The sequence below is a fragment of the Marmota monax genome, unplaced genomic scaffold (genome assembly GCF_021218885.2).
Source record: "Marmota monax isolate L192 unplaced genomic scaffold, Marmota_monax_Labrador192_F-V1.1 WCK01_AAM20220418_F8-fsc00014, whole genome shotgun sequence".
In the NCBI taxonomy this organism is placed as follows: Eukaryota; Metazoa; Chordata; class Mammalia; order Rodentia; family Sciuridae; genus Marmota; species Marmota monax.
Window position 1 is genome coordinate 37412969 of NW_026695222.1, and position 26346 is coordinate 37439314.

A 26346-nucleotide genomic window follows, 5' to 3' on the forward strand; every position below is an offset into this window, starting at 1 on the left:
AATATCCCCTGGGTCTGTAACCGGAGTGGGGCCTCGCACTCTCCGGTCGCCCCAGCGCCCATGCCAAGACCACCCTACTCACTGTTTGCAAACCCGCCTCTCCCGAGGCCACGCCCCTCTCTCCTTCTCCCCCGTCCTTCTCGGGGCTGTATTTGCATAACCCCGCCCATACCATGCGCTGATTGGATGTTCCTGCCGTCAATCTTCCTGGGGGCGGGACTTCGCGGGGCGGAGGGAGAGGCCGCCCCGGCGACGTGATCAGTGTCGTTCGGCCCCGGCACGGCCTTCGGGCCGGGCGCTGATTGGGCCGGCGGCGGCCGACGCGGCGGCGCGGGGCGCGGCGAGTGGCGGCGCGGGCTGCCTGTCGCGGGGCGGCGGGCCGCACTTCCGCCTCGGTGTCAGCGGCCGCAGGCGGGGGCGGGGCGGCGGCGCGGCTCGGCGGCCGGCGGGCACCGCGCCGGGGTGAGTGCGGCGGGCCGGGCCGGGCCGGGCGGGGGCCGGGGTGAGTGCGGTCGCCGTGGACCCAGGCTGGGCCGCGGGCGCCGAGACTCGCGAGTTGGGCGGCGGCCTCGAACGGTGCTGCGGCCTCCGCCTCCTGCGGGCCCCGGGCCGCATCCGCCCGGCCCGCCCGCCGCAGCCAGGGGGTCCGGGGGTCCGGCCGGGCCCGGTGGAGCGGCTGGGCGGCCCCGCGGTCCCGGCCCGGCCTCCCGAGGCGCCGCCGGGCCGCCGCTTTGTTTCCGCCGGGCGGGGGCCCAGCTGGCCGCGGGGGCCTCTGAGAACTTTGTGCCGCGCGGGCCTCGGCAGTCTGGTTTCTAAGGTCCTTCCCTCCGCAGCGGAGTTTGGGACGCAGGGACGCAGGGACGCAGGGACGCGTCCTTAGACCGAGTGAGTTCTGAGTTCAGACCAAGACTGGCAGGTGGTCCCAGGTGAGCCGGACCAAGACCTACGGGTACTCCTGAAGTCAGCCTTGCTGAGTGTACCTGGCCAGCAGGCGCGTGGTGGTGGTGCACAAGGGGATGTCACCCCCTTCAGGGTTTTGTTATGCCGGAGAGAGGACAGGCACTGGGCTGAGGACCAGCAGCTGTTGGGTTGCACTCTTTTCAGGGACCTCCTTTGCACACTGGAGATGTGGTCTTCTTGAGTGGGGTTTGGCAGATACTTATGAAAGGCCAGTTGCAGACCTGGGTGGGTGCTGTGTGTGGCCTGGCATCCTGTTGAGGGGTCAGCTCAAAAGTGCAGATGCCCTGTGCAGTACCATATGTTAAGGGTCAAGGGTTCTCATGGCCCTTGATGCCTGGACAGAGGAGAGGCCTTCCTAACTGCAAGGGGGCATCTCCCTCTGGGCCTCAGTTCCCTCTGAGGCAGGTGACGTCTGCTTTGCTGGCTGCTTCAGCCTCAGGCACATAAGTGCTCCAAGGTGTCAGTTCCCTTTCCCTTGCTGGGACAGGAACCTAGAGAACCTGAAGATGGTACTTCCTCCCTTGCAGCACAGTACCTGCCATGGTGTTGTCACTTAGAACATGACTAGACAAGGTGGCCGGATCTGCTCAGAATTCACCTTGTTTGCCTTGCAGGTTCTTCTGTTAGGAGCGGCTCTTATCTGGGAGGATGATGGTATTTAACAACCATTGCCTCAGATCATTGTGAGGCTCTGTGTCTCACAGGGATCTGCTAGACAGGCACTGACATCATCCGTAGTCCATTGGTGAGGAAGCTGAGGAACATAGCTTACTCTAGCCCACATAGCAGTAAAGTATAGAGCAGGGGTTTGAGCCCAGGCAGTGTGGCTCTGGGGTTCATTTTTTTCCCCTTGTGGTACTGGGATCAAGCCCTGGCCTTGTGCATATTAGGCAACTGCTCTGCCACTGAGCTACATCTCTAGCCCTGAGTTCCCATTCTCACACAGAGCCCATGCTGCTGTTTCAGACTGATCTGTTTGACAGACTCACTGAAGACATTCCAGTCGTACTGTTACTGTGTCAGACTTTGTCTCCTGTAGCACATGTAACAGGTTTTCATTTTTTGTGAGCCTGAGTGTTTATAAAATCATTTTGTTTCTTGTTAAATAAAGTCATTCTACATTTGGCCATCCAGGATCTTGCTGCAATGCCCACCTGCTGCACAGTGTCTTTGTTACTAGTGAAGTTGTCCATGTTAGTCCTGGAAGCGGGGGGCAGGTGTGGATGCAGTTTGAAGAGTGAGGATTTGCTTTCAGGTAGGCCTGCATGAGCTTCAGGCAGTCAGTGTTACATTTTCTTCCCTCCTTCCAAGTGCATGCAGAGCCGTCAGACACTTGGGTTTTCCATCTTAACAAGCAATGTTCTTTAATGTTTAGAGAGTGCCACTTGACTCTTAGCTTGTCTTCTCCACAATTCTGGCAGTGCTAGCAAATGAGACTTAGATAGTTCTTAAAACTTCCCAGCGGCTCAGGAGGCTGAGGCAGGAGGATCACTGGTTCAAAGCCAGCCTCAGCAACTTAGCAAGGCCCTGTCTCAAAATAAAAAGGATTGGGGATGTGGCTCAGTGGTAAAGTGCCCTTGGGTTCAATCCTGGGTACCAAAAAACAAAACAAAACAACTTGATTGACTTTCAAGTCTTCTTGCATTTGGCTAATTGAAATTATGGTGTTCTTTATTTCGATGAGGATGTTTTTGTGCTCTCTGTAAAGAGGGAGAGAAACTGGTGTCAGTCATCTTGCTGTGGCAGTGGAAGGGTCCCTGGGGTAGATGCATTGGTGACTTTGCTAGGATGGAGCTGACATTGTGTTCGTGAGTTGCAGCATCTTAGAGTTGTGGGGGGACCTGGGGAAGCTCATACTGGGCCTCTGGGCCACCATTTGCTCTGGCCTCTAGTCTTTGCTTGTGAAATAGGTTATTGTGTTCTGTTTGAAACAAGTTACCACGGCATCAGGAACCATCAAGTGAGGTCCGATGTAGGAAAAGACCCCTGAATACCGAGGCTGTCCCAGTCATTACTGTACTTCTATTTGGTGGGTGCAGACTCCTTTTTCTTTTAAAGAGAGAGAGAGAGAGAATTTTTTTAATATTTATTTTTCAGTTTTCGGTGGACACAATATTTTTATTTTATGTGGTGCTGAGGATTGAACCCAGCGCCCCACGCATGCCAGGCAAGCGCGTTACTGCTTGAGCCACATCCCCAGCCCTGAGACTTCTGATTTAGTTTGCAGCACTGTGAAGGGTAAAGTTTAGTTCCAAAACTTAGTGTATTTTATGGCTGATTTATAACCTTATCAAGACTGAAAGTATTTGAATGTGACTACTAAAAATACTTAAATCCTAAGAGTATTTTAGGTTCTAATTTGACATAAATGCAGTTTCCTACAGTAAGTAATTTGTTGCTGTGATTTTTTTTGCGAGGAAGTTTCATCTCTGGGTGTCACTGCTGGTTGGGCTCAAGTCCCAATGTGGGAGTGAGTCTCCCATAGGCCCCTACTTGGCTCTTATTAACAAACGTGATTCAATGGTTCATTGTGCTTCCGTAAACTTTACGACACTTCCCTTTCCTTCAGGAAAGAACATGGGATAACTTGATAGAATTTCAAAGCATGAAGGTCAGAGCATCTGGTAGCACAAACACTGCTGTCCCTGAGTTGGGCTCAGTAGTGGAGATGACCTCCAGAAGGGACCAGATTCAAGAATGCATGTGTATGGACTGTGCTCTGTGTGTGTGTGTGTGTGGGGGGGGGCGGGGGTATAGGATTGAACCCAGGGGATACTCTACCACTGAGCCACACCCCCAGTCCTTTTTATTGTTTATTTTGGGACAGGGTCTTGCCCAAGCTGGCCTGGAACTTGCATCCTCCTGCACAGTCTCCTGGGTTGCCTGGTGTTTTGTGTGTCTCTTTCTCTTTGCTTACCTTCTCTCTTTTTCTTTTTCTTTTCTTTTTTTAAGCAGCATACCTGTTTGGTTAATTTTGAGAAACCTACTCTGGGCTTCGTAGCCCAAGCCTGAGAAATTCTGGTGTAGCTGGGAAGGGTGCCCACCTGTTGTGGACTGATTATGCCTGGCCCCGGCCTGGGCCTGCTGGCCTGGTACTGGGGTCTGGGACTCTGTCCCTGATGCTGAGGCATGTCTGGGAGGGTACCAGGGGCTCTTGGTTGGTCTCTAGACACAGGGCCGGAGCTCAGACCTCCCCATGGATGGTGCTCAGACAGCAGTTGTTCCAGGTGGCATGGGGTGCTCTTGGGGAACGTGACAGGGAGGAGGAGGGTCTTGGGGAGGCTGTTCCGTAATATGCAGAGGCAGCTGTGGGAGGAATGGCAGTGCTGGCGTGCAGGTACACAGCTGGCTGGGTTCACTGAATCAAAGAAGGCCGGGTCAAGGGCTGCTCCTGCGACAGGGCCAGCTGGTGCCACTGTGCTCGACCAGAAATGATGTCTATTGCTGTTTAAAACTGAAGTGAATGTCTGATCTGGTGGCCAGGCCAGAACACCCTGGAGAAGCATTGACGGCAGCAGGTGTCAGACGTGAGCTGGGGCATGGAGTCATTCCAGAAACGGTGGGTGTCCTCACTCCTGAGTGTGCGCTGGCACAGCAGCCTTTGCCAGTGACCTGTGGCAGAACCAGTAGGGTTAATAGTTACTGTCGCCCTGAGAGGTGTCAGGCAGGTCGGGGAGACAGGAAGGAGGGAGAGGGGCCCTGGGGCTGTGGCACTGGCTCCAGCTCTGCAGCAGGCTGGCTGGGCCTTGGTGGACAGCTCCTGAGTCAGTGTGGGAGGCTGTCATCTGGCTTCTCATCAGGAAACTGAGGAACTGTGTAGCAAGTGTAGGTGCCCAGCCAGGTGGCCTGCAAGCCCAGGCTTCCTGTGGTTATGTGGCCGTGGCTTGTCTGCAGAGAGTTCCAGGCAGTCCTGGGACCTTTGGTTGCACAGTCCTGGGACCTCTGGTTGGGTCAGAACCCTTTTTGGATCAAGGCCCCTTTGATAAATTGATGAATAGTCTGAGTCATCTTTCGGGGGGAGAAAAAAATCACCAACAGAATTTAGCAGTTTTTTCTTTTTTCTTGATTGGAGGCCTGCAGTTGGGGGGAGATTTGTGGGTTTCCCTGACCTTCAGGGGTGAACACCACCCCTGAAGTAGTGCTCAGGAAGTACAGCTGGGCGAGACTTGGGCAGGGCTGATGTTAGGATGATAAGTTTCTCAACACAGTAAAACCGGTCAGGGGACCAGCAGTGTGCAGTTGGGCAAGATAACAAGAAGGCCCTGGATGGAGGCCATAGAGAGAGAAGCTGACGAAAGGGCAAGGGTGTCCAGGAGCCCTGCAGGACAGCAGCCTTTCACCTGGTCACGGGCTTGGAGGTGTGCAGTGGCTGCTGGGGCAGAGCTGCACACGAGCAGTCCTGCGAGGGGCAGACTGACCGAGTCTGCCTGCTGCGCCTCAGTGAGGGAGGGCTGCGGGTGCCGTCCAGAGCCATGCAACCACTCCCTCGGGCACGTTTGGATGGCTTTTCCTGTTGCATGATGATGAGGTTGACTAAAGCAGACACGTGTGGATGAAGAGCTGTGCTCACCTGTGTGTGGACGACCTGCGCTGGATCGGAAGCGGGGACACGCTCTGGCACCTGCTCTTCAGTACTGAGCAGTTTGATCAATTTGGGGACAGCAATCGAGGGACTCTGGCCTGGACAGTGGTCTTGAGACTCCCCTCAGGGCCAGCTGCTGCCCGGGAACCCTGCTGGGCTGGCCCTTTGCCTGCCTCGGCAAGGCCACACTGCAAATGTGGAGCACGGTGGGCCGCGGGCGAGTGGTGCAGTGTTTCCTTTGAGAATCTAAGTCCCTGTTGGTGGCTGATCAACTTGCCTGGCTGGTGCCTTCAGTTAGCAGGCGGCCACTTTTGTGTCCGCACCTGTTTCTTAGTGTGGAGAGCTGACGTCTGGCCTGCAGTCAGGCAGCCCACTCGGTGAGGAGCCAGTACAGCTCCTGACTGGGAAGACCACCCTAGACATGGCCGGGCAGAGCCAGACAGCCTGGCTTGTGTTTGTCCTGCCCCGAGGAAAGAGCAGTATCATGGCACTTCTCACGCATTTGGACTTAACTATGTTTAGCCTATGGATGAGGGACAGGTGTTCAGGAAAGTTCACTCAGTTCTTCACCCCGCTCACCCGCCTGACTCCAGGACTCAGTGTGCTCGGGCAGAGTGGTGCCACATGCGGTCTCAGCAGTGGTGATCTGTTGCCAACCACACACACGCCCTTTGAAAAAAGACCGAGCAGGGATTGTTTATGGGATCCTTAATTCATACAATTTCTGTAAAAAAGATTTCCCAGCAATGGACTTCCCAGGCCCCCTCCTTCCCAGGCCCCAGAGGGCATGCTACAGTGAGCCGAGGGGCGGGGGGAGCCTGGGCAGGTTTGGAGTGAGGATGAAGGCCGCTGGCCTGACTGTCCTCTGTCATATCCTGTCACACGCACTGGTCTTGAGGCCGTCAGTGTGGGTGGCATGTTGAGCAGCCCTGCTGCCACCTCCTGGCACAGGCCTGTATGTAAGTGGGTCTGGGAAGTCCCCTGCTCCAATTGCTGCCTGGCTTTTTTCCTCCTGCCTTTTGAGGCCACTGAGCCATCTGTGGCTGACCTCAGCACTCAGGAGGAGACACTGTGGTGGCGAGCCGTGCTGCGGCAAGGCTGTTGGCATCCTGACGCAGGATGGTGCCCGAGGCGAGCGCAGGTGTGGATGTGTCTGCACAGAGTGTCTTGTTGTACTGCTCGTGTACTTTAAAGTTATGGAATAGAACGTGTGCTATTTGGAATAATTTAAATTTAGAACTAATATTTAGCCTCAAACATGACTTTCGCACATTTACATTGTTTGTATTCTTGTCTGGCATGAGAATTCTTCCAGGTTGCCTCACTTGCCTGCTTTTGATAGAGTAGAATCCTCACAGGATTGGGCTTCTTAGTGATTGACAATGGTGGTCACTGGTCCCTGGCTCTTTTTTATTTTCGTACTGGGGATTGAAACCAGGGGTTTAATCACTGAGCCACACCCCCAGTCCTTTTTATTTTTTATTTTGAGACTGGGTCTCACTGAGTTGCTGAGGCTGGCTTTGAACTTGCAATTCTCCTGCCTCAGCCTCCCGGGTCACTGGGATTACAGGCATGGCCACAATGCCTGGCTGGCCCCTGGCTCTTGCTCACTCACTGCCCAACTGCTGGATCTGCTTCTGTAAGGACAGTGTGAGGATGCCTCTGTCAGGCTGCAGTATGAGCATTCATAAGGTGCTAGGACATTTGGGGCTTGGTTGGGCCACATACTGGTGGGAGAGGGACAGCAGAGCGGGCACCTTCAAGAGGGTACAGTGGTGGCAATTTGCAAGGGGGTGGGCATTTTGTGGGAGTGGGAACAGTGGTGGTGTGGCTGCAGTGAGGGTGGGCTTGGGGACCATGTGGAAGGAAGAAGCCCCCTTCCCTGGCTAGAGTGGCCCCTGGGGAGGGACAAGAATAGGAGGACACCCTTGCAAGTTTCCTGTTTTTTCTGTGGACCTAGAAAAGGATAATGCTGACCAGAAAGAGCTGACTAAAGAAAAACAAACCCTGCAGCCCTTTCCCGAGGCGCTGTCCTGCGGGTTGTTTCTGAAAGGGAGCTGAAGCTCATGGCGCACTCCAGAGCCACTGGCTGGCTTCCCAGCTGCTCACCCCACATCCTCAGCTTTGCAGAGGGTGAGCCCTGGGGCCAGTCTTTCCTTCCCCAGCTGCAGAGCCTCGACTCTGGGTGCTGAACCATTGAGCCACAGCCCCCAGCCACCTGTGGTGTTCTGGCCTGACTCAGGGGGTCAGGAATCAGAGATACCCCAGAGCTGTGAGCTTCTGGGCAGCTGAGGCCTGTGTGCTGAACCAGGCCTCCGAGAATCCAGGGGTGGGTAGCTGTGAAGAAGGACTGAGGACCAGCCAGGATGGGTAGTCTACTGGCTGGCCCAGGGCCTCTATGGACTCTCTGTTGTTTCTCAGGGCCCAACCAGTAGAGGCTTCCCAGGAGTGTGCCATGCTCCTGCCCAGGGCCCATGGGCTTCCATCTCCTGAGGGTGAGGAAGCTACAGGGGCCTGGCCTGTGGCAGTTGGTGGTCTGCGCCCCTCATGGGGCCTGGTGACGTGAAGAAGGCATGGAACACCTGCTGGTAGGTGCATCCTTTGCTGGCAGCCACAGGCAGAGCATCTGGGCTGCCTGGGAAGCCTGTAGGGGAAGGCCTCCGAGGCCCATGGTCACTGCTGAACCCTGTGGTCCACATGCCGCAGCAATACCAGTGTCGCCATAGTATGGGTAGCAGAGTAGCATCTCACACCTTCATTCAAAAACTTTCCATAAGTTTCGATTGATTTACCTCTAACATTAGGACTTTTTTGGTGCTGGGGTTTGATCCCTAGGCCTCACCCAGGCTAAGCAGATGTTTTACCACTGAGTTACATCCTAGTTTCTTTTTTTTTTTTTTCTTTCAGTTTTTCACATAGGATCTCGCTAAGTTGCCCAGGCTGGTCTGGAACTTGCCATCCTCCTGCCTTAGCCTCCTGAGACCCTGGGATGACAGGTGTGGCTGCCGCCCTTGACAATGTGCTTTTCCTTGTTTGAATCCTGATGTTTGTTGATGTCTTTTTTAGGTAGCTTTTTGAAGGTGTAGTTGCATGTAAACAAACTGCACGTTTGAGGCACACAGTCAGACGTCATGCACCTCATGATGTGCGTAACGGCTTCACATGCGCGTGGTCCTGTGTGCAAGCTGGAGAAGCCAGGCTCAGCCAGGACAGTGGCGCTCTCCCTAGTGTTCTGCGCTCTTTCCTTCACGGCTTGTGTGCTGGAAGACCCGCTCTGTGCTCTAAGGCTGAGGAGTGGGTGCTGCCGATTGTGTTTCCTGGTGTGCTTGACAGGATCCTTTTCTCACTTCCATGTGTTGGTAGGCAAAGGGGCCAAACCCAGAGCTGGCACTCTTGGTAGGGCGGCAGGGAACCCCCAGGTTTGAGGGCAAGGTGGCGGGCCCTGTGGGCCTGGGGCCTTCCCAACCGGCATTGTCTGAGCGTCCTCATTGACTCACTGATGTCCTTCTAAAGAGCAAAGTCCCTAAAGCTATTACTGGGTTATTTTGACACAGTTTTCCATTTATTTATAGCCACTTGGTTCTAGCTTCTGATGACTTTGAGCAGAACTTCCTGAGATGGGCTGGAGCCTGATGGCCTCACGTAGCTCGTCCTCTCGAGCTCTCTGCGTCTTCCCAGAGCAGTGTTTTATGTCTGCCTGTACACGTGGATGACGATTTTCAAACGTACCCCTTCCGTCTTCCGGCAGGGAGTGCTTCCTCTCCCTGATACTGTTGGAAGAGTTGTGTGTCTGTTGTGGGATCGCATGCTTTGTGTCTTTCCTCACATGTGGTTGAGATTGATTTCTAGAGTGCTGAATAGCTATTTAAATCTGTTTTGAAACTACATCCTTCTAGAAGCTAAGTATGCCAAAATGTTTCTCCCCTCAGATCTCCTGTGTCTGCTGGGTTTTTACCGAGAAGTTTGTAGCTCAGAGTTGCTTGTGCTGTGCATGTAGCTCAGCTAAGATGATCCAGTAGGAAGAGCACACCCAGGCAGTGACGGAGCCTGGCCACTGAAGGATGAACGGGGAGGAAGAGTTCTTTGATGCCGTCACAGGTGAGTTGAAAGAAAAAATGGCTCAGAAACCGCAGGGTGTGCAGGCATCTGTGGGATCCAGAGGGTGGGTCTGGCCTTTGGGAGGTGGTCTGGCATGTTCCGGAGGCCGGAGACCCGCTCTTCGGAAACACGTGGTATTCTGTCTCGGACGTGGGAAACTTGGACTTTGAGTCTTGGAAGACAGCATGGCAGCGCAGTGGGGTGTGAAGTCTTTGGAAGAGCTTCCTGGTGATACTGGTTTTCTTTGGAACTAGAATGAGGCGGTCAGTCTTTAATGTTATTTATACTTAATGATCAAAAACTGCTGGCGTCATGAGCGTGTCTGGCTTTGAGCTGCTCGGAGTGTGCCACAGAGCAGCCCTCTGCTCTCCAGAGGCTCTCCTGGCCTCTCAGGTCAGCTGCGCGTGGAGTGACAGCCTTATGTTCATCCCCTTCCTCTGTCCCTTGGGTCAGCGGGAATATCACTCCATCCTTTCTGTGAAGGTCTACTGCCAATGGGGAGGGACTTCGACCTCAGCTAAGAACACAAACACAATGGTGGGAGGACTGAGCAGGCCAGGTTGTGGCTGCAGTCCCTAGAAGCTCTGTGAGGCTACCACCTACAGGGGTCACCCTGGTGGAAGCAGCTACCCCAGCCTGGCTGAGGCCTCTGCCGTGCCTCGTCCTCGTGCACCCTGGGCTCTGTGGAGGTGGCAGCCGACCAGGCTGTGCTCCTGCATCTGGCAGCCAGTTGTTTAGGGCCTCACTGAGCCTATGCTGAGGCTGGCCTTGAACTTGCAATCCTCCTGCCTCAGCCTTCCAAGTCTCTGGGATTACAGGTGTGTGCCACCAAGCTTGGCTTGACTTGCTCTCATCTAAAACCTTTGGAAAAAGGGACACTGAGCTTCTTATCATCTTCCAAGGTGAAATTGTGGTCATTTTTCTTAATTTTGTGGCTGAAATTGCCTGTTGCGTGTGCTCCTGGAGATGTGCTCCAGGCCCTTTGGCCTGCACTCCCTTCCGCCGTCCTCCGGGGCAAAGTCCCTCTCTGCAGAGGGGTCACTGGGCTGTCACACCCGCTCACTACCTGGCCCTCCCCTGGGAAGCTGTGCCTGTCACAGAGAGGCTGACTTGGTGTCCCTCCTCACCCAGGAATCTCTTGGGAAGTCCCCACACCTTAGGACACGTTTGGCAAAATCCTCTGAATGCTTCTGAGCTCTTCTGTAGTCTGTCTCATTTCCCCAGAAACAGCGTCAGACCCATGTGAGGCTGAATGGTTCCTCCCTCCCTGTGGCACAGCAGCTCAGAGGCTGCTCCACAGCAGTGTTTCTCTGTGTGTCCCCACGTTGAGTGGCCCATGACCTTGATTGCTTGAGAGGCAGACTTTATTATTCCAAATGTATCACTTAAAAGCTGTATAAGAGGAGCTGGGTGTGGTGAGCTAGGCATGGTGGCTCACACCTCATCCCAGCAACTCAGGAGGCTGAGGCAGGAGGGTCCCATGTTCCAGGCCAGCCTCAGCGACTTAATAAGATCCTGTCTCAAAAGAAAAAGTAAAAAGGGCTGCGATGTGGCTCATGGTAGAGCCCTTGGGTTCAATCCCCAGTACCAAAGAAAAAAGGAAGACCCATAAAAGCCCCTCTGGGTGGCTGGGTTACAGCTCAGTGGCAGAGCACTTGTGTAGCAGGTGCAAGGCCCTGGGTTAATCCCCAGCTCTGGGAAAACAAAACATAAAACCTGTAAGCCGCTGGTGGTGTGCTAGTGGGGGCGGGATCTGGGGAGTGGCTTTCCCATCCTCCACATCCACATCCATCCAAATGACTCTTCTGCTTGTCTTGCACAGGCTTTGATTCTGATAACTCTTCTGGGGAATTTTCAGAGGCAAATCAGAAGGTCACTGGGAGGATCGACTTGGACTCCAGCAACAGCTCAAGGACTGGGAAAAGTGGGGAGAGGCCCCCTCGAGAGAATGGGGTTCAGAAGCACAGGTATGTGGTCTCCGTGCACTGTTTCAGAGTTGTCCACAGTGTATCTGTCGTCCTTCCCAGAACTCGCCGCAGTGCCCCCATGGGTCTCATGGGGGTCCAGCTAGAGGGGCAGCCCACCTGCAGGCTCTAGGCCTTCCTCCAATAGCTGCTGCTGTCTGGCCAGCCTGTGCCACAGAGGCATGACACCTCTCTGCTTGGTCCTGGAAACCAGAGGACAACAGTGTTTGACCAGTGGTCCCTTCCAGTGGAGTCCTTGCCCAGGATCCACATGGCCTGGCGTGACTTGGGCCTTGCTGACTTCCTCTGTCTGTGTCCTACTGAGCTACATTGGCTGGTATCCCCGTGGGGACAGCAGGGGCTGGGTCAGCTGGCTGTGACATGACCATATTTCACCCTCCTGCCAACACGTTCATGTTTGCACAGTGGTTCTGGGGCCAGCGGCCCTCACCAGCAGGCTTCAGTGCCTCAGAGAGGCGAGACCCTGGGTAGATAGCAGCCCTCAGGTGGCAGTGGGTCCTGAGGCGTGCTGACTACAGGGCCTCCAGCCTCACCCTGGCCTCTTTTCTGAGCATGCCCCAGGTGCCTCCCTCTCTTCACCCTTCATTTGTGTGCTCAGCTGTCAGTAGGGCGCCTCTGCTGCGCTGGGTGTCAGAGCAGCCATACCCTCTGGACCCCGCCCTTCCCTCTGCACCGCGCCCTGTGGCCATTCTCCAGCAGTTAGCCCGATGCTCTTGCTCCCTGCCTCAGACACCCTGTGCTGATACTTTGGCCTCTTTAGATGCATCCTGGCCCCTCAGTTCGCCTGCCTCTGCTGTGCCGGTCCACTTGGTGCACCTCTTACACCTCTCATCTCTTCCTGCCATGTGCAGCGGCACTTCTCAAAGTCAGACCTAAAGGCACCACCTCCGCCTTCTGCCTTCCTTCAGCTCATGCCACATCGTCCTGAGTGGCTCAGAACAGCAGCCCTTTGCCTGTGGACTGTCTTCTCTGGACACTGGTGCTCTCAGCATGAGGGCCAGCATCCTCCCACCTCCTGTCCTCAGGCTGGCTGTGCTCCAGCTCTGCTCCTCGGGCCCCGCACACAGGGTCCTTTTTTGTGGTCTTGGGTCCATCTAGCCCTGCCCTTGCCCGACGGGTGTCCACTCTGCTCCTGGCTTAGGCCCTCCCCTCCCCTGCACGTCTCAGTTCCCGTTCTTCATCCCCATCTCACAAGGGCTCCTGTCCCTGGGCATGCTCTGACCCGTGCAGCATGTGCCCCTCCTGTGGGGCCCTCACTGCGTGCCGTGCCGTGCCGTGGCGTGCCGTGTCGTGTCAAGGCTGCTGGTAATGAGCTCAGGGGGCGATGAGGCGCCAGCTTCCAGCAGCCTGGCCACCGTGCCCAGTCGCCTTGGTGTCCATTTCCTTTTTGCCTCACAGTTGCTCCTCCTTCTTCCTCTTTTTTTTTTTAAATATTTATTTTTTAGATGTAGTTGGACACGGTACCTTTATTTATTTGTTTGTTTATTTATTTACTTAAAAAATTTTTTTAGATGTCCATGAGCCTTTATTTTGTTTATTTATTTATATGCGGTGCTGGGAATCCAACCCAGGGCCTCACACTGCTAGGCACGTGCTCTACCACTGAGCCACACCCCAACCCTATTTTATTTACGTATATGTGGTGCTGAGGATCGAACCCAGGGCCTCACGTGAGCCAGACGAGTGCTCTACCGCTGAGCCACTACCCCAACCCATTCCCTTCTTCCTCTTGCCACTTGAAATAAGCAGTGTGCCCTAAAAGAGCTGCCCAATGTGCCTTCCCCGGGCCACCGTGGGCGAGGACTGGGTCCTGGAGACCAGAAGACAACAGTATTTGACCAGTGGTCCCTTCCAGTGGAGTCCTTGCCTGAGGGCTGGGGCCCCCGTTGGGATTCCTCTGCTCCTTCAGAGCAGCCACCATGAAATGGGAACTTCACTGAAGAATGCTGGGGTGGCCTCTTGGGGCTGAGGGTGGTGGCAGGGTCCCCAGGCGTGCTCCCTGGCACCTCTTTGTGCCCGTACTCTGCGGCACCCTGCCTGAGGCATGCGGCTACCCAACATTCAAAGGCAGTTCCCACAGGTGGAGACGGGCGCATGCAGCTCGCATCCTGAGAGGGCCACCCATGAGCAAGAGCTGGGTTAAAGACGGGGGTGCAGGTGTGACAGCTGGCCCGTCTGGCTGGGGGACATTGGGAGGCAGGCACCTTGGCGGTTGCTGGAGGCGGGGACGCGGCTGGCTTCCGGAGAGGTTTCCTCAATGCTTTCCATGCCCGGTGGCCTCACTTCTGTTCCTTATCCTGCAGCCACCTCTTGAGGGTGGGCTGGAGACCCTGAGTGGGCAGCAGAGCTGCCGACGGGGTCCCTAGATGTCACTCGCCCCCCGCCTTGAGAAGGAAGCCGTAGCCTGCCACTGCAGGGTCAGGGTCAGGACTCTAAAGGTGACATAACCACCCTCAGGAGGCCTCCAGCACAGCAGAGCAGGAACCTCCCTGAGGCTGGGGCAGCAGCCGGGTTCCTCCCCTGGGTCTGTCAGAACGCGAGGCTCACATCAGGTCTGAAGGTGCAGGGGTGGTCGTGGAGCAGCCGTCCTGGGAAAGGGCCTCCCACGAATAACAAGCGCCATCCGTCATTTGCTTCTCACAGGACAGCACTGCCTGCCCCCATGTTCACCAGAAGTGACTTCAGCGTGTGGAGCATACTGAAGAAGTGCATCGGCCTGGTGAGCCTGGGTTGGAGCAGGAAGCCTGGGCGTGCGGGTCCTCGTGGTTGGCCGCCTCTGTGGGGCAGGGCAGGGGCTGCTGTGGGCTCTTCCCATCACAGAGGAGGTTCTTCCAGGTTGCAGGCAGCCTTTGTCAGGGTCTCAGGATTTGTAACAGGAAAACTGAAAACTGGTGGGACGGTCAGAGCGTCCATATGCTGTGGACTTTGCTGTGACCTTGGCTGCCTGTCGGAGTCTGGCGCGTCCTGGGGCTCTGGCCTGCCCTGCGTTGGCAGCGCCCGCGATGGGAGCCTGGGGCTGAGGCCAGAAGCGCACGCCTTCCTCAGCTCCCGTGCACTTGGTTCCTGAGACACGTCAGTTTCTTTCACTGTTGTCCATTTTAGTCCTTTTTCCTCCAGAGGAAGCTTCATCGTTGTACTCAGTTTTTTACTTGGAAGTGATGTGAGGCTCATAGAAAGTTACAGGGCACCCTCCCACTCCCTGGCAGCCCCTGGCGCTGGCTCGAAGCGCAGCTGCCGCGTGGTGATGAGAACGAGGGCTCTGTGGTGGTGAAGCTCTGCCAGACTGCCCGCTCCGCGGGCTTCCTGCTTTTTATGAGGTCCCACTTCTGGACCCTCTCTGGGATCCCTGGTAGCATTTGGCCATCACATCTCCTTTGTGCCCTTCACTACAGAATGAATGACTTTGACGCCTTGCAGGCTACTGGCCCACTGTTTGGCAGAGTGTTCCTCAATTTAGGTTTGTCTGGCATTTTCCTGTGATGAGGCTGAGGTTCTGCACTTTCTGCAAGAACACACAGAGGCCAGGGGCCCTCAGTCCCTTGTCTGAGGCTGTGCGTTGTCCACTCCTCTTACTGGGGATGTTAACCTTGAACACTTGATCCTAGTGTCTACTGCACAATTGCTGCGAGGGTATCTGGTTCTCCCCTGGGTGATCATGCCCTGAGGGAATCAGATAGGGTCATTTGTTTCATTTTAATGTTTAGAGATTGCTTTTATACATTTAATTTAGTTTTCAAATATGGGTCCAAAGTCAGATTTACTTAATAAGGTATTCAAAGTAGTCTGTTTTGTGTTGTCAGTAACATAATATCATAGACTAGAAGAGTTATAAAGAAAAGAGGTTTAGTTTTGCTAAAACTTCTGAAGTTTCAAGGTTGAGGGCGTCTGGTGACGGAGTCCCAAAGCCGTGCGGGCATCACATGGTGGGAGACAGAGAGTGTGCACACACACACTTGTGTGTATATGTGAATGAGCGTTTGTACCCCTTGTGGTCTCTCTTCCTGGGTTTGGTTTTTTTTTTTTTTTTTTTGGTTCTGTGGGTGGAACCCAGCAGTGCTCTGCCACTGAGCCACGTCCCTGGTTCTTTTTATTTTTAATTTTGAGAAGGCCTCCCTAAGGTGCTGAGGCTGGCCTGGAACTTGTAATCCTTTATCTTAGTCTCCAAGTTGCCGGAATGATAGGTGTGGCCACCTTGCCTGGCCCCTGTTCCTACATGACTGCCCAGATTTAGTCAGGGGGCTCCACCCCATGACCCTGCCCAGAGACCCCATAGTGACACATGTGACAGTCCCCACATCACATGAAGCCTAGGGGACTCTGACCACATTCCTGCAGGTAGGCTGGCCCTGCCCACAAGGTGCCCCATGCTGCACACCCCGGTGGGCCCAGACCCCCAGTGGCTTCACATGCCCCAGGCCCCCACATGCCCCAGTCCCCCACCTCTGCCCCTTGGCAGGCAGACAAGGCCTTTCTCCAGCATCCTGGTGGTGATGGAAGAGAGACAGCACCTCTGCTCTGGGCCCTCACCTCTGCCCTCACTCGGCAGAAGGCCCTACCAGGTGTCTAGTTCCTGCCTCGTGCCCCACAAGGAATGTGGCTCTGCTCTTGAACACCTGGCACTTCTGGTCTTCAGTTGATCGAGCAGGTCTTGGTGACTGGCCCTGAACATGGGTCTGCTGAGGCACTGGACAGATTCCCAGGAATGGGGTTGCTGGCCACAGGACACTGCCTGTGGGATTTTGCTGGATGCCACCTGATTAAGACCCTGCCCTCCACCTGAGCAAGACCAGCCTTCCCCTGCCTGGGCCCTCTGCCCTTGTCCTGTCACCGTCAGCCTCCCTGGCCTGCACCTTGGGGTCTGGCTGTGGTGGGTTCTGAGGTGTGTAGCAGGGACGTGAGCCTGGCCGGGGGCAGACCCTCAGTGTTTCCTCCCCTTTCCGTCCTCCCGCTTCTCACCTGCTGTCTCAGGTCTCTTCCACTTGCTCCTAAGGGGGTGAGTACAGCGTCGCAAGCTGCTATTCTTCCTGCCTTCGTGTGTGTGGGCAGCTCCCTCGTGTGGTCTCAGCTAACCTGTGTGCCAGAGTGGCCTTTGCCATAACTCCAGCCCAAGCCTCCTGAGTGTCCCCAAGTTCCCAGTGTTTACGAGTGTCCACAGCCTGAGGAGCATCCTCGCTGTCCTGGCTCTGGGGCTGTCGCTGCCCTGTGTGCTTAGGCCTGGCCTGCAGGGTCTTCCTGGACCAGGCTGCAAGCAGAGCCCTGCCCTTTACCAGGATGTCATGTCCCAGGTGTTGCCTGACAGGCCTGTCTTGGTGGCACTGTGCCAAGCACGATGCCTGCCCCAGATGTTCTGAGCACTTGGGCCACTTGTGAGCCACAGCCCATCCTTGTCCCTGGAACCTCTGCAGGCCTCAGCCTGTCCATGCTCTGACCAACTCAGACCCTGGTTGTCCCCTGAGGAGCCTGTCCTGCTGTGTGCAGGTGTGTCCTGAAAGCCCTCACTGTCAGGATCTCCTTCCTAGAATCCTGGCTCATGTGTGGCCCCTGTGGGCACCCTGTCCCCCCAGCATCCCTAGCCTCACTTCTGCATGGGCTGCCCGGGAGCACGAGAGACACCTCGCCACCTCTGAAAGGTGTGGGTGGACCACACTGTGGAAGGGCCTGGCAGGCAGCAAGGCCTTTCTCCAGCCTCCTGGCGGTGATGGAAGCTAGGGGTGATTCTTTTTCTGAGACAGGGTCTCATTTCTGAGCTGCTTGTTCGGGTCTTGACCTTCCAGGCTCAGACAGTCCTCCATCTCAGCCTAGCGAGTACACCAGCAGGCGTGATCTTTGATGATGTGGGAAGCTCAGCACTGGCGCCATTCATCTGGAAGTAGAGGCGGGAGGGACCACGAAGGGCAGCAGTCTGGGAGCAGCTCTGCCATCACCACTGTAGTGTGGGATGGATTCAGGGCCACTGCATAGGAAGACCTTGAAGTGTTGCATCAGGTTCCGTGTGGGGTCTGATGGAAGCCAAGGCTCACTGCACAGGTGGCAGGTCATGCAGGAAGCTAACCGTGCAGTCTTCCCTAACCCTTGCAGGAGCTGTCCAAGATCACAATGCCAATAGCCTTCAACGAGCCCCTGAGTTTCCTCCAGCGGATCACGGAGTATATGGAGCATGTGTACCTTATTCACAAGGCCTCCCACCAGCCCCAGCCCCTGGAGAGGATGCAGGTGGGCAGAGTGTATGGTGGGCACCACAGCAGTCTTGGTGCACATGACACCGTGGAGTCAGAGTCCTGGGTGTCCACGGGTGGGAGGTCCATGGAGGCCACGGCATTTGTTCTATAGTGTGTCTCCAGTGGCCCTTTGGCCCTGAGAGCTTCCTGGTGCCACCTTCTGGTGGAGGTGATGCGCATAGGTCCTTATTGCACCACTGCCCTACGTGTGCGCGCACACGCGACTGTGTGGACGTGTGTGTCTGTGCACTGGTGTTTTATGTGTGTGTGCTTGAGCGCTTGCAGGTACCTCATGTGAGAGGCAGACTGTGCCAGTGTCTGCAGGGAGCCCAGCTGTGGGGGTGGAGAGCAGCACGGTCCTTGACGTGACTTTGAGGAAGTGAGGGGTGACAAATGGCACTTCCCTGGAAGTTTTGTAACCGTGAAGAGTGTTTCTAGCAGAAGGCTGAGCAGTTGCGGGCTGAAAGAGTGCTGCCCTCCAGCTGAAGTCGCTCTGACTGCCATGTGTTGTCCGCAGTGTGTGGCTGCCTTTGCCGTCTCGGCCGTGGCTTCCCAGTGGGAGAGGACCGGCAAGCCATTCAACCCGCTCCTGGGAGAGACATATGAATTGGTCAGGTAAGAGGGGGCTGTAGAGGCTGGGGTCATGGCTCAGTGGTAGAACGCTCGCCCAGCATGTGTGAGGCACTGGGTTCGATTCTCAGCACCACATATAAGTAAATTAAATAAAGGTCCAATGACAACTAAAAAAATATATTTAGAAAAGGGGGGGAGGGTGGACTGTCGTGAATACTCAAGTTGGGCTCTTGGGTGACAGGCGAGCCTGGTTCTCTCCAGCATTGGTGTCTGGGCTCATGAGGAGCTGTTGGAGGGTTTGGGATGCTATGGGCAAGCTGTTTAACACCCGGAGGGCTATGACCAGGGCGAACCAGAGGGTCGTGTGTGGCGGGTTGTAGAAGAGCCTGTTGCTGCCTGGTCCTGATGTGCGTGCTTGTGGAGAAGCCTGGATGAGTGCTAGCTTTCAACCTTGGCAAAACCAGGTACTAATGAGCAAGCCAGGCCGTTTTACAGCAGCACTTTGGGGACACTGTTAGAAGAGAGAAAAATCCAAGCCAGACACAGTGGCACACACATATAATTCGGTGACTTGGGAGGCTGAGGCAGGAGGACCACAAGTTCGAAGCCAGCCTGGACCACGTAGTAAGATACTGTCTCAAAACAAAAGGAAAGGGCTGGGGTGTAGTTCATGGGTGCTACACCCTGGTTCAATCCCACGTCTCAGGGGAAAAAGAGAGAGAGGTGAATCCAAAAAGAAGGGTAACTGCAGAGGCGCTGTTCACGATGCAGCCCCCACTGACCACCACCGGCCACACGGGCCCTGGAGTGGCTGGGCATCCTGGCCAGGAGGGGTGCAGATAAGGCCTCGTCTGCGTGGGCTGAGACTCCTGCCTGGGGAGCTCCTTCTAGGCAGAGTCCCTGCCCTCCTGGGACCCTCCAGGTCATGCTCCCTTTCAGTCTTGCCCTTGTGCCTAGTGCAGACCAAGACTGGGCACAGGTCCTGGACTCCAGCCCAGAGGCTGTGTTGTTTTTGCCCGGGACTCTAGAGGGCTGGCTGGCCGGGCAGCTGTCCACACTGTGCAGCCTCGGGCTATGAGAAACTGTCCTGTGCCCTGTGAGAATGCCCACTCCAGGGCACTACCCAGGTGCAAGGCCGTGCCAGAGCACTGTGCCCTCAGCCCAGCCGAGACATGGGGCTGTTTGTGTGTCCAGGGACCTTCTTAGTCTGCTGCCCTCAGGCACTGTGGGTGAGCAGGTGAGTGTCTGCCGGATGCTGAGGGGGAGGCTGAAAGAGGGAAGGGAAACTGACCTCTTTTCTGAGTTTGGTGCGCTTAGCAAGTGAGACTGCCCCGGTGGGGGAGGACGTGGAGGACGGGGTGTCAGTCCGTCAGGCCGTTCCTGCCACGAGCATTGTAGCTGCTGGCCACAGGGTGCCAGGCTGTGTGCAGGTGGTGCTGCCAGAGCCCCAGTGCTAGTGGGGGGCCCTGTGTCCTGCTTTAGTTCTCTTTCCCATGGAGAGCGGAACCTGCTAAAGCAGTTAGCCTCCTATTTGGGGTGTGAGTTAATTGATGACCCTTTGGGATATTTTATTAAGTCTGTTTTTTAACTATAAGAGCATACTCTTCCTAGAAAATGTGCAACTTTGAAAAAAAGTAGAAAATGTAAGTCAGATACAACTCCGTGAAAAACCATTGCTGAAACCATTTTGGTAGGTTTCCTTTTGTTTGTGAAGAGCTTTGCTCAGGCTGGGGCCGGTTGCCTGTCTGTGCCAGCACTGGCTTCCACCATCTGGGGGGCCGGCCGACTGTCAACCCAGGCCCTCCTGAGCGTCTGCTGAGATGCAGCAGCTACAGTTGGGATAGCGTGTCGGAGCCAGTGGTTGAGGCTCCGCTCTGCTCCCACCCCATTCAGGAGGGTTCAGCTTCGGCCTTCCCCTTGCTCTGCTGCTGTGGGGACTGTCAGAAGTTTGTGGGGTTTTTTTGGTTGGTTTGTTTGTTTTTAATATTCTTTTAGTTGTAGATGGACGCAGTATCTTTATTTAGGTATGTGTTTTTATGTGGTGCTGAGGATGACACCCAGCGTCTCACACGTGTCAGGCGAGCGCTCCACACTGTGCCCCAGCCCAGCCCCCGCCCCAGGAGCTTGTGGCTTGATCGGCTGTTGGCCAGTACTGAGTGCTGGAGCTGTTGCTGTCCAGGCCACATTGCCTCCAAGAGAGCGGAGCTGGTCAGAGAGCATGGTGATGCAGAGGCCCGCAGGGGGAGGCAGGACCGTCCCCCAGAGGCTGTCCAGTTCCTAGCAAGAGGGGCTGTAGGGAGGAGGGAAGGGCCGCCCGCCAGGTACACTTATGGCATCTTTCCGTCTTGAAGTCATGGAGAGCAACTCCCTTTCTAGATCTCCTGAGCAGCCACGGCTAGTCGGTTAGTCGTTGGGCCTGCAAGCCCCCAGTCACGTGCTCAGGGCTGTGTTCCAGATGCTGGCGGTGTGGTCGCTGGAGTCATTAAAATGCCTCGGGCAGGGGAGCCAGAGTAGGGAAGAGGTTGTGGACATGGAAAGAAGCTCTGAGTGAGAAGAACAGGAACAGGCGCGAGACGCAGCACACCGGGTGCAGCCTTCCGGGTGCCGTCTGGGTGGAGGTGGAGTTTCACAGCCTGAAAGCACCAGCTCTTCCAGGTCCCAGCACACGTGCCCCACTGGGCAGCGTCTCCCCCACACCTCTGCTGGCCGAGCGGGCCGAGCAGCCCCGCTCAGCAGCAGTGCAGACCCCGTCCTGCACCCTTGCTCACATCCCGCAGATCCCTCAGTGAGGCTAAAAATACACCTTCTTTTCTTAGACAAGTATTCATCTTGTAAATTACAGACTTTGGTAGGCAACCTTTTAAAACCTAATTTTTCACCTTTCCTTCCTCTGTAATGATTGGGAATTCTGATTCCAGATAACTTAGTAATTATGTGGTTTAGCTTTTATAATTTTTAATGACTACAACTGTAGGTGTATCCACAGTTCCGGAACAATTAAACACTGACATTTTTATTGAATAAGAGAGTCTGCTCAAAGCCCTGCTTCCTGGCCAAGAACATTTTGGGGTGCAAGACATTTCATCACTGAAGTTCCAGGAACTTCATAACAAGACCGGGCAGGACGCCCCTCCGGGGGCCACAGTCAGCCCTGGCTTTGCTGCAGTGGGGTCTGCAGAGCTGAAGCGAGTATTCTGGACCATGCTGGCCTGCAGTGGGAGCAGCTGTGAGGCGCAGGCGTCCCCCGGGGACGAGCAGCAGGCCGGGGGCAGGCCTCCAACCAGCGCTTGCTCTGCACGCTGGCCAGGTGTGCTCAGGAGCGACACTCCGTGGCTGTCAGGCAAACTGTGCCTTCTGAGAAACACCTGTTTTGTGTTTCTGCTGCCTGTCACAGCCTGGGGGCTCCGAGTGCCCAGCACCTCCGCCAGACCAGACTGGAAGTAGCAGGGCTGGACCTGCTGGGCAGTGGGATTGCAGGGCCCTGAGCCCGACAGGCGAGCTGTCCTTCCGTTGGGTTTGTTGTCACTAATGTGACTCTTTCCCTCTCTCTTCCTCTCCTTCCTCTCCTTATTTCTGAACCCAGGGAAGATTTAGGGTTCAGATTTATATCTGAACAAGTCAGTCACCACCCTCCCATCAGCGCTTTCTATTCAGAAGGCCTCAGCCAGGACTTCGTGTTCCATGGCTCCATCTACCCGAAGCTGAAGTTCTGGGGCAAGAGTGTGGAGGCGGAGCCCCGGGGGACCATCACCCTGGAGCTTCTCAAGTGAGTAACAGGAGCAGGCGGCTGCTTCGCACTGGGACTTCCTTCCAGGGAGGTCTTTCCCAGGATGGGCAGCCTGCCCACGGGAGATGCTTCAGCAGTGTTTGTCGGGACTGTGCTGCGTCCCAGGACGATGGAGTCCACTGCCCTTTTCCACACCAGTGTGCTTCTCTCACTCCTTGTCTTGGTCCTCTCGTCCAGCCTGGCAGCCTGGACCAGCACAGCTCCTTACCTCACCTGTAGCACCCACCAGGCTGCACCTGAGCCAGCCTGGCCAGCGCCTGCTCCCAAGTTGGCAGGGACTTCGTTCCTGGTCAGGAACTCCTCCCAGGGCTGCCTAGGCGTGGCGCTGGCCTCTATCAGGGGGTCCTAGGGAGACAGCAGCCATGAAAGGCCCCTGTAGCCCCAGCCCCCGTGTGCCATGCGTCTCAACATAGACTGCGGCAGCCACTGCCTGTGTGCACAGGGGGGAGTGTGGCGGTGAGGACTGCTGGAGGGCCTCTGAGAGGTCTCCTGCCTCTATCTGGAAAGGACCCGGGAAAGGCCCTCCCTGGAAGGAAGTTACGGTGCAAAGCAGCCGCCCTCCTTTAGTCCAGCGCCCACCGAAGGTGCCATAGGGCAGCAAGCCTCCAGCTCACCCTGGAGCTCGAGGCCCACTGCAGACAGGCCCTCCTTGGCGGCCAGTCCTCTGAGATGGTCTTTTTGACGGCAGCTGCTCCAAGCACGCGCCCAGTGCAGTTCCTGCCATTGGCCCACCTAGCTGCTTTCCATACAGTGCACTGAGGACCTGGAGGGGACTGACCCCCACTGGCCAGAATGTGGCCACCAGGCCCTGCAGGTAGTCCCTGTTGTAAATTTTGGCTGCCAGAGCTGCTTCATGTGTTGTTTTCTTTTGTGGGTGAGGTACACAGAATTGAAAAGTGGCAGGCCCTTTGGGTCAGTGCGTTCAGGTCCCCCTAGGAAATTCCAGGGGCTCTGTGCAGGTGTGGTGCACTGTCCTGCCCTGAACTGGTCTTGCCCCGTCGGCTCTTTGTTGCCGCTCTGTGCTGCAGCCGTCAGCCGCATCACATGTGGGGGTCTCTCCTGGGAAGGGCTGCTTGGGAGGAGGAAGAGTCAAAGGGAAGGAGTAGAGAGCGTGGACAGCATGCCCGCTCCCTGTGTCCCTGCCTGGCTGGGTGTACCCCCCCTGCAGGCCGGGGGCTTCTCAGGACTGCATTACCATGGTGTGTCTGTGAAATGGTTTTCTGTTGACAACTTCACAGGAAAGCCATTTCTCTTGTCACAGTCTTCTTTTATTGCTTATTAACTTGTCTTGACATTTAAGTAGAAAGCTTTGTTGATGCTACAAAGGAAAGAAGAAATAAATTCCACCAGCACACTGAGCTTACGGGCCGCACTGCAGAGACTTCAAAGCCCTGGGCGGCTCTTGGCAGGCTTGGCGTCACGCTCTGGATGTCTGGTCTGGCGTTCGGGTCATACAGGCCTGTGCATCGCTGCGCCTGATGTTCTCTTCTGTGTTCCAGACATGGCGAAGCCTATACCTGGACTAATCCCACCTGCTGTGTGCACAATGTCATCATTGGGAAGCTATGGATAGAGCAGTACGGGACAGTGGAGATCCTGAACCACAGGTGACGCCCAGGCCCTGCCCAGCCACCTTCCCATCACTCATCTTAAGGGGCCCCTGCCCTGGCTGGCTAGGTTGGTCCCGGCCAGTGCTGAGGTCAGGGCGAGTGTGCCACATTGGTTGAGTGGTTAATTTATTTGAAATTTTAAACTGAAGAGTGGTGTCATTATTGGGAAAAACCAGTGACCACCTGGCATCACCCAGTATCCAGGCTGTAATACCTTATGCTGGGAACTCATGACTCATTGTTTTTTTAAGTATGAGATATAATTTCTAATCATAAAATTTACTGAGTTGAAATGAGCACTTAAGTGACATTTTAGTAGATTTACCGGATCACATAGTTCTCACCCCAAAGTTGTGGTATCTTTTTCTGTGCCTGGGCCTCCTGTGGCACTGATTGTCCTCACGGCCCGGCCTCCGGCCCTGCTGTGTTGCAGGCTGGCCTTTCAGGACTTCCCACGTCGTGAACGCCTGCCCGTGCTTGTTTCCCACAGGACCGGCGACAAGTGTGTGCTGAACTTCAGGCCATGCGGGCTGTTTGGGAAAGAGCTTCACAGAGTGGAAGGGCATATTCAAGACAAAAAGTAGGTCTGGGGGCTGGGACGCAGCTCGTTGGTGGGAGCGCTTGCCTCGCACGCACAGGCCCTGGGCTCAGTCCAGCTCCTCAGAAAAAACAGTGAGCCTGGGAGGCTGGCGCTGTGACCTGAGTGGGCGCCAGTGGCCGTACGTGCCCCACCCAGGCGCCTGTCAGAGCAGACGCTTTGTTCAGGAAGAGAAAATAAAGACAGTCTTTTTTTTAGTTGTCCATGGACCTTTATTTCATGTATTTATTTATATGCGATGCTGAAACCAAACCCAGTGCCTCCCGCGTGCCAGGCAGGTGCTCCACCACTGAGCCCCACCCAGCCCATATCAAGACCATCTTGGGAGCAGCTTCTGGTGACCGGAGGTGGAGCCCATTCCCTTCCAGAAGGAAAAATATCCAGTTGGCCTGAGAAATGAGAGATTTTTCTCAGGAGAGAAGCGCGGTTTTACAAGCAGAGCGCGGTTCAGACTTTGAGCCAGTGTCCCTTCCCTGCTGCAGCTGTGCCAGGCCCCAGGCGGGTGGGTGGTGCCTGTGTGGTGCTGTTGGCAAGGCCTGGTGCATTCCACTCTACACCAGGGACTTCGACAAGTTTTTGCAAGCAGACAAATGGTTGGTGGTGTTATGACAGATTTTTCATGATTTTTTAACCCATCTGTGTTGATTTCTTTATGTGTTGGATTTCTAATTTATCAGTATTTTTTTAGCAAGGAATTAGGGCCATATAATGTCAAGAGATTACTTTTAGCTCCTAAACTCTAGTTTCCAACTTAAAACAGTAGTTTTGCTCCATCTTCTCCCGAGTACCAGAATTTGCCTGTTTAACCTGTCTGTAAAATGCCGTCACACTTGAGACGGACAGTGTTTCCCCTGGCGCATGGCAGGACCCAGCACGTGGACTTTAGAGGACAGCGGCCCCGTGGGTGGGATCTTAGTGGCCAGCACTGCGGGCAGTCTCCTGTGGAGTTGCCTGAGGCTGCTGTGTCTGTGGGGCCGTGGGCTGCCAGGCTGGGGCTGGCACCTGTGGCGCTGAGCGTGTACAGTGGGCCTGGCCCCAGGCTTTCCATCTGTGGGCTGGCTTCCTGTCGCTGTGATGAAATACTTGCGGAAACCACTTGAACAGGAGACGATTTGGCTACTGATTTCAGGTTTTAGTCCATGGTTGCTTGACCCAGTTGCTTCTGGGCCTGTGGGGGCAGCACATTGTGGTGGAAGGGCCCAGCAGAGAAAAGCTGCTTAGCTCCTGGTGGCCAGGAGGTGGGAGAGGGGAGAGGGGACAGACACACCCTTCAAAGACATGCCCCCAGTGACCTGCTTCCTCACCTCTGACAGTCTCCACACTGGCCAACAGCCCATGAAGCCATGAAGTCATTGGTGGGTTAATCCCTTGATGGGGTGAGCGCCCTCATGATCCAGTGACCTCCTGAAGGCCCTACCTCTGCACTGGGGACCAAGCCTTTGACACATGAGCTTTTTGGAGACCTTTAGGATCCAAATCAGAAAGCCATCCTAAACCTGAGGACAATTCCTCTAGAGATGGGGAGCTGTCTGAGGCTGGCTCTGCAGGGTGCCCCTGAGACAGGCCTGCTCTACTAGGGCATGAACTCAGCACAGCCACCACATGCTCTTCCCAGGCAGAGGAAAATGGGAAGGGTCCAGCATCGGAGAGCCCCCAGGGTTGTCATGAGGTGAGACTGACAGGCAGTGGCCACGGAGGAAGCAAGTGCTGTTGGTGTGGTCAATGGAAGGTCTACAAGCATGCAAACGTCCAGTGTGTTTGGAGAATGACTCTAGGGCTCGGGAATGTGGCTCAGCGGTAGAGCACTTATCTGACGTGTGTGAGGTCCTAGGTTCCATCCCCACAGCAAAAAGAAAGAGATGGGTACCTACAGCTCTGCCCTTGGAGAAGTGTGCATCTGCCGCCTCCTACAGCCTGAGGCCCCCTTTAGCCTTC

General features: G+C 55.5%; 1 protein-coding gene across 5 annotated transcripts in view; it reads left to right on the forward strand.

The window, feature by feature from the left end:
- Positions 1-378: 378 nt before the first annotated feature.
- Positions 379-26346, forward strand: part of Osbpl2 (oxysterol binding protein like 2) — a 34429-nt gene continuing 8461 nt past the window's right edge. The window contains exons 1-10 of one of the 5 annotated variants that reach the window (XM_046433387.2): positions 401-462; positions 8450-8538; positions 9472-9640; positions 11463-11607; positions 14269-14344; positions 17704-17838; positions 18361-18458; positions 22000-22182; positions 23703-23810; positions 24304-24393. In XM_046433387.2, the coding sequence (XP_046289343.1) occupies positions 9604-9640; positions 11463-11607; positions 14269-14344; positions 17704-17838; positions 18361-18458; positions 22000-22182; positions 23703-23810; positions 24304-24393 (872 nt within the window). In that variant the 5' untranslated portion in view covers positions 401-462; positions 8450-8538; positions 9472-9603. Of the gene's footprint in view, positions 463-904; positions 927-8449; positions 8539-9471; positions 9641-11462; positions 11608-14268; positions 14345-17703; positions 17839-18360; positions 18459-21999; positions 22183-23702; positions 23811-24303; positions 24394-26346 lie in introns of those variants that run through there. The other 4 variants (XM_046433386.2, XM_058575655.1, XM_058575656.1 and 1 more) reach the window with 4 other exon arrangements.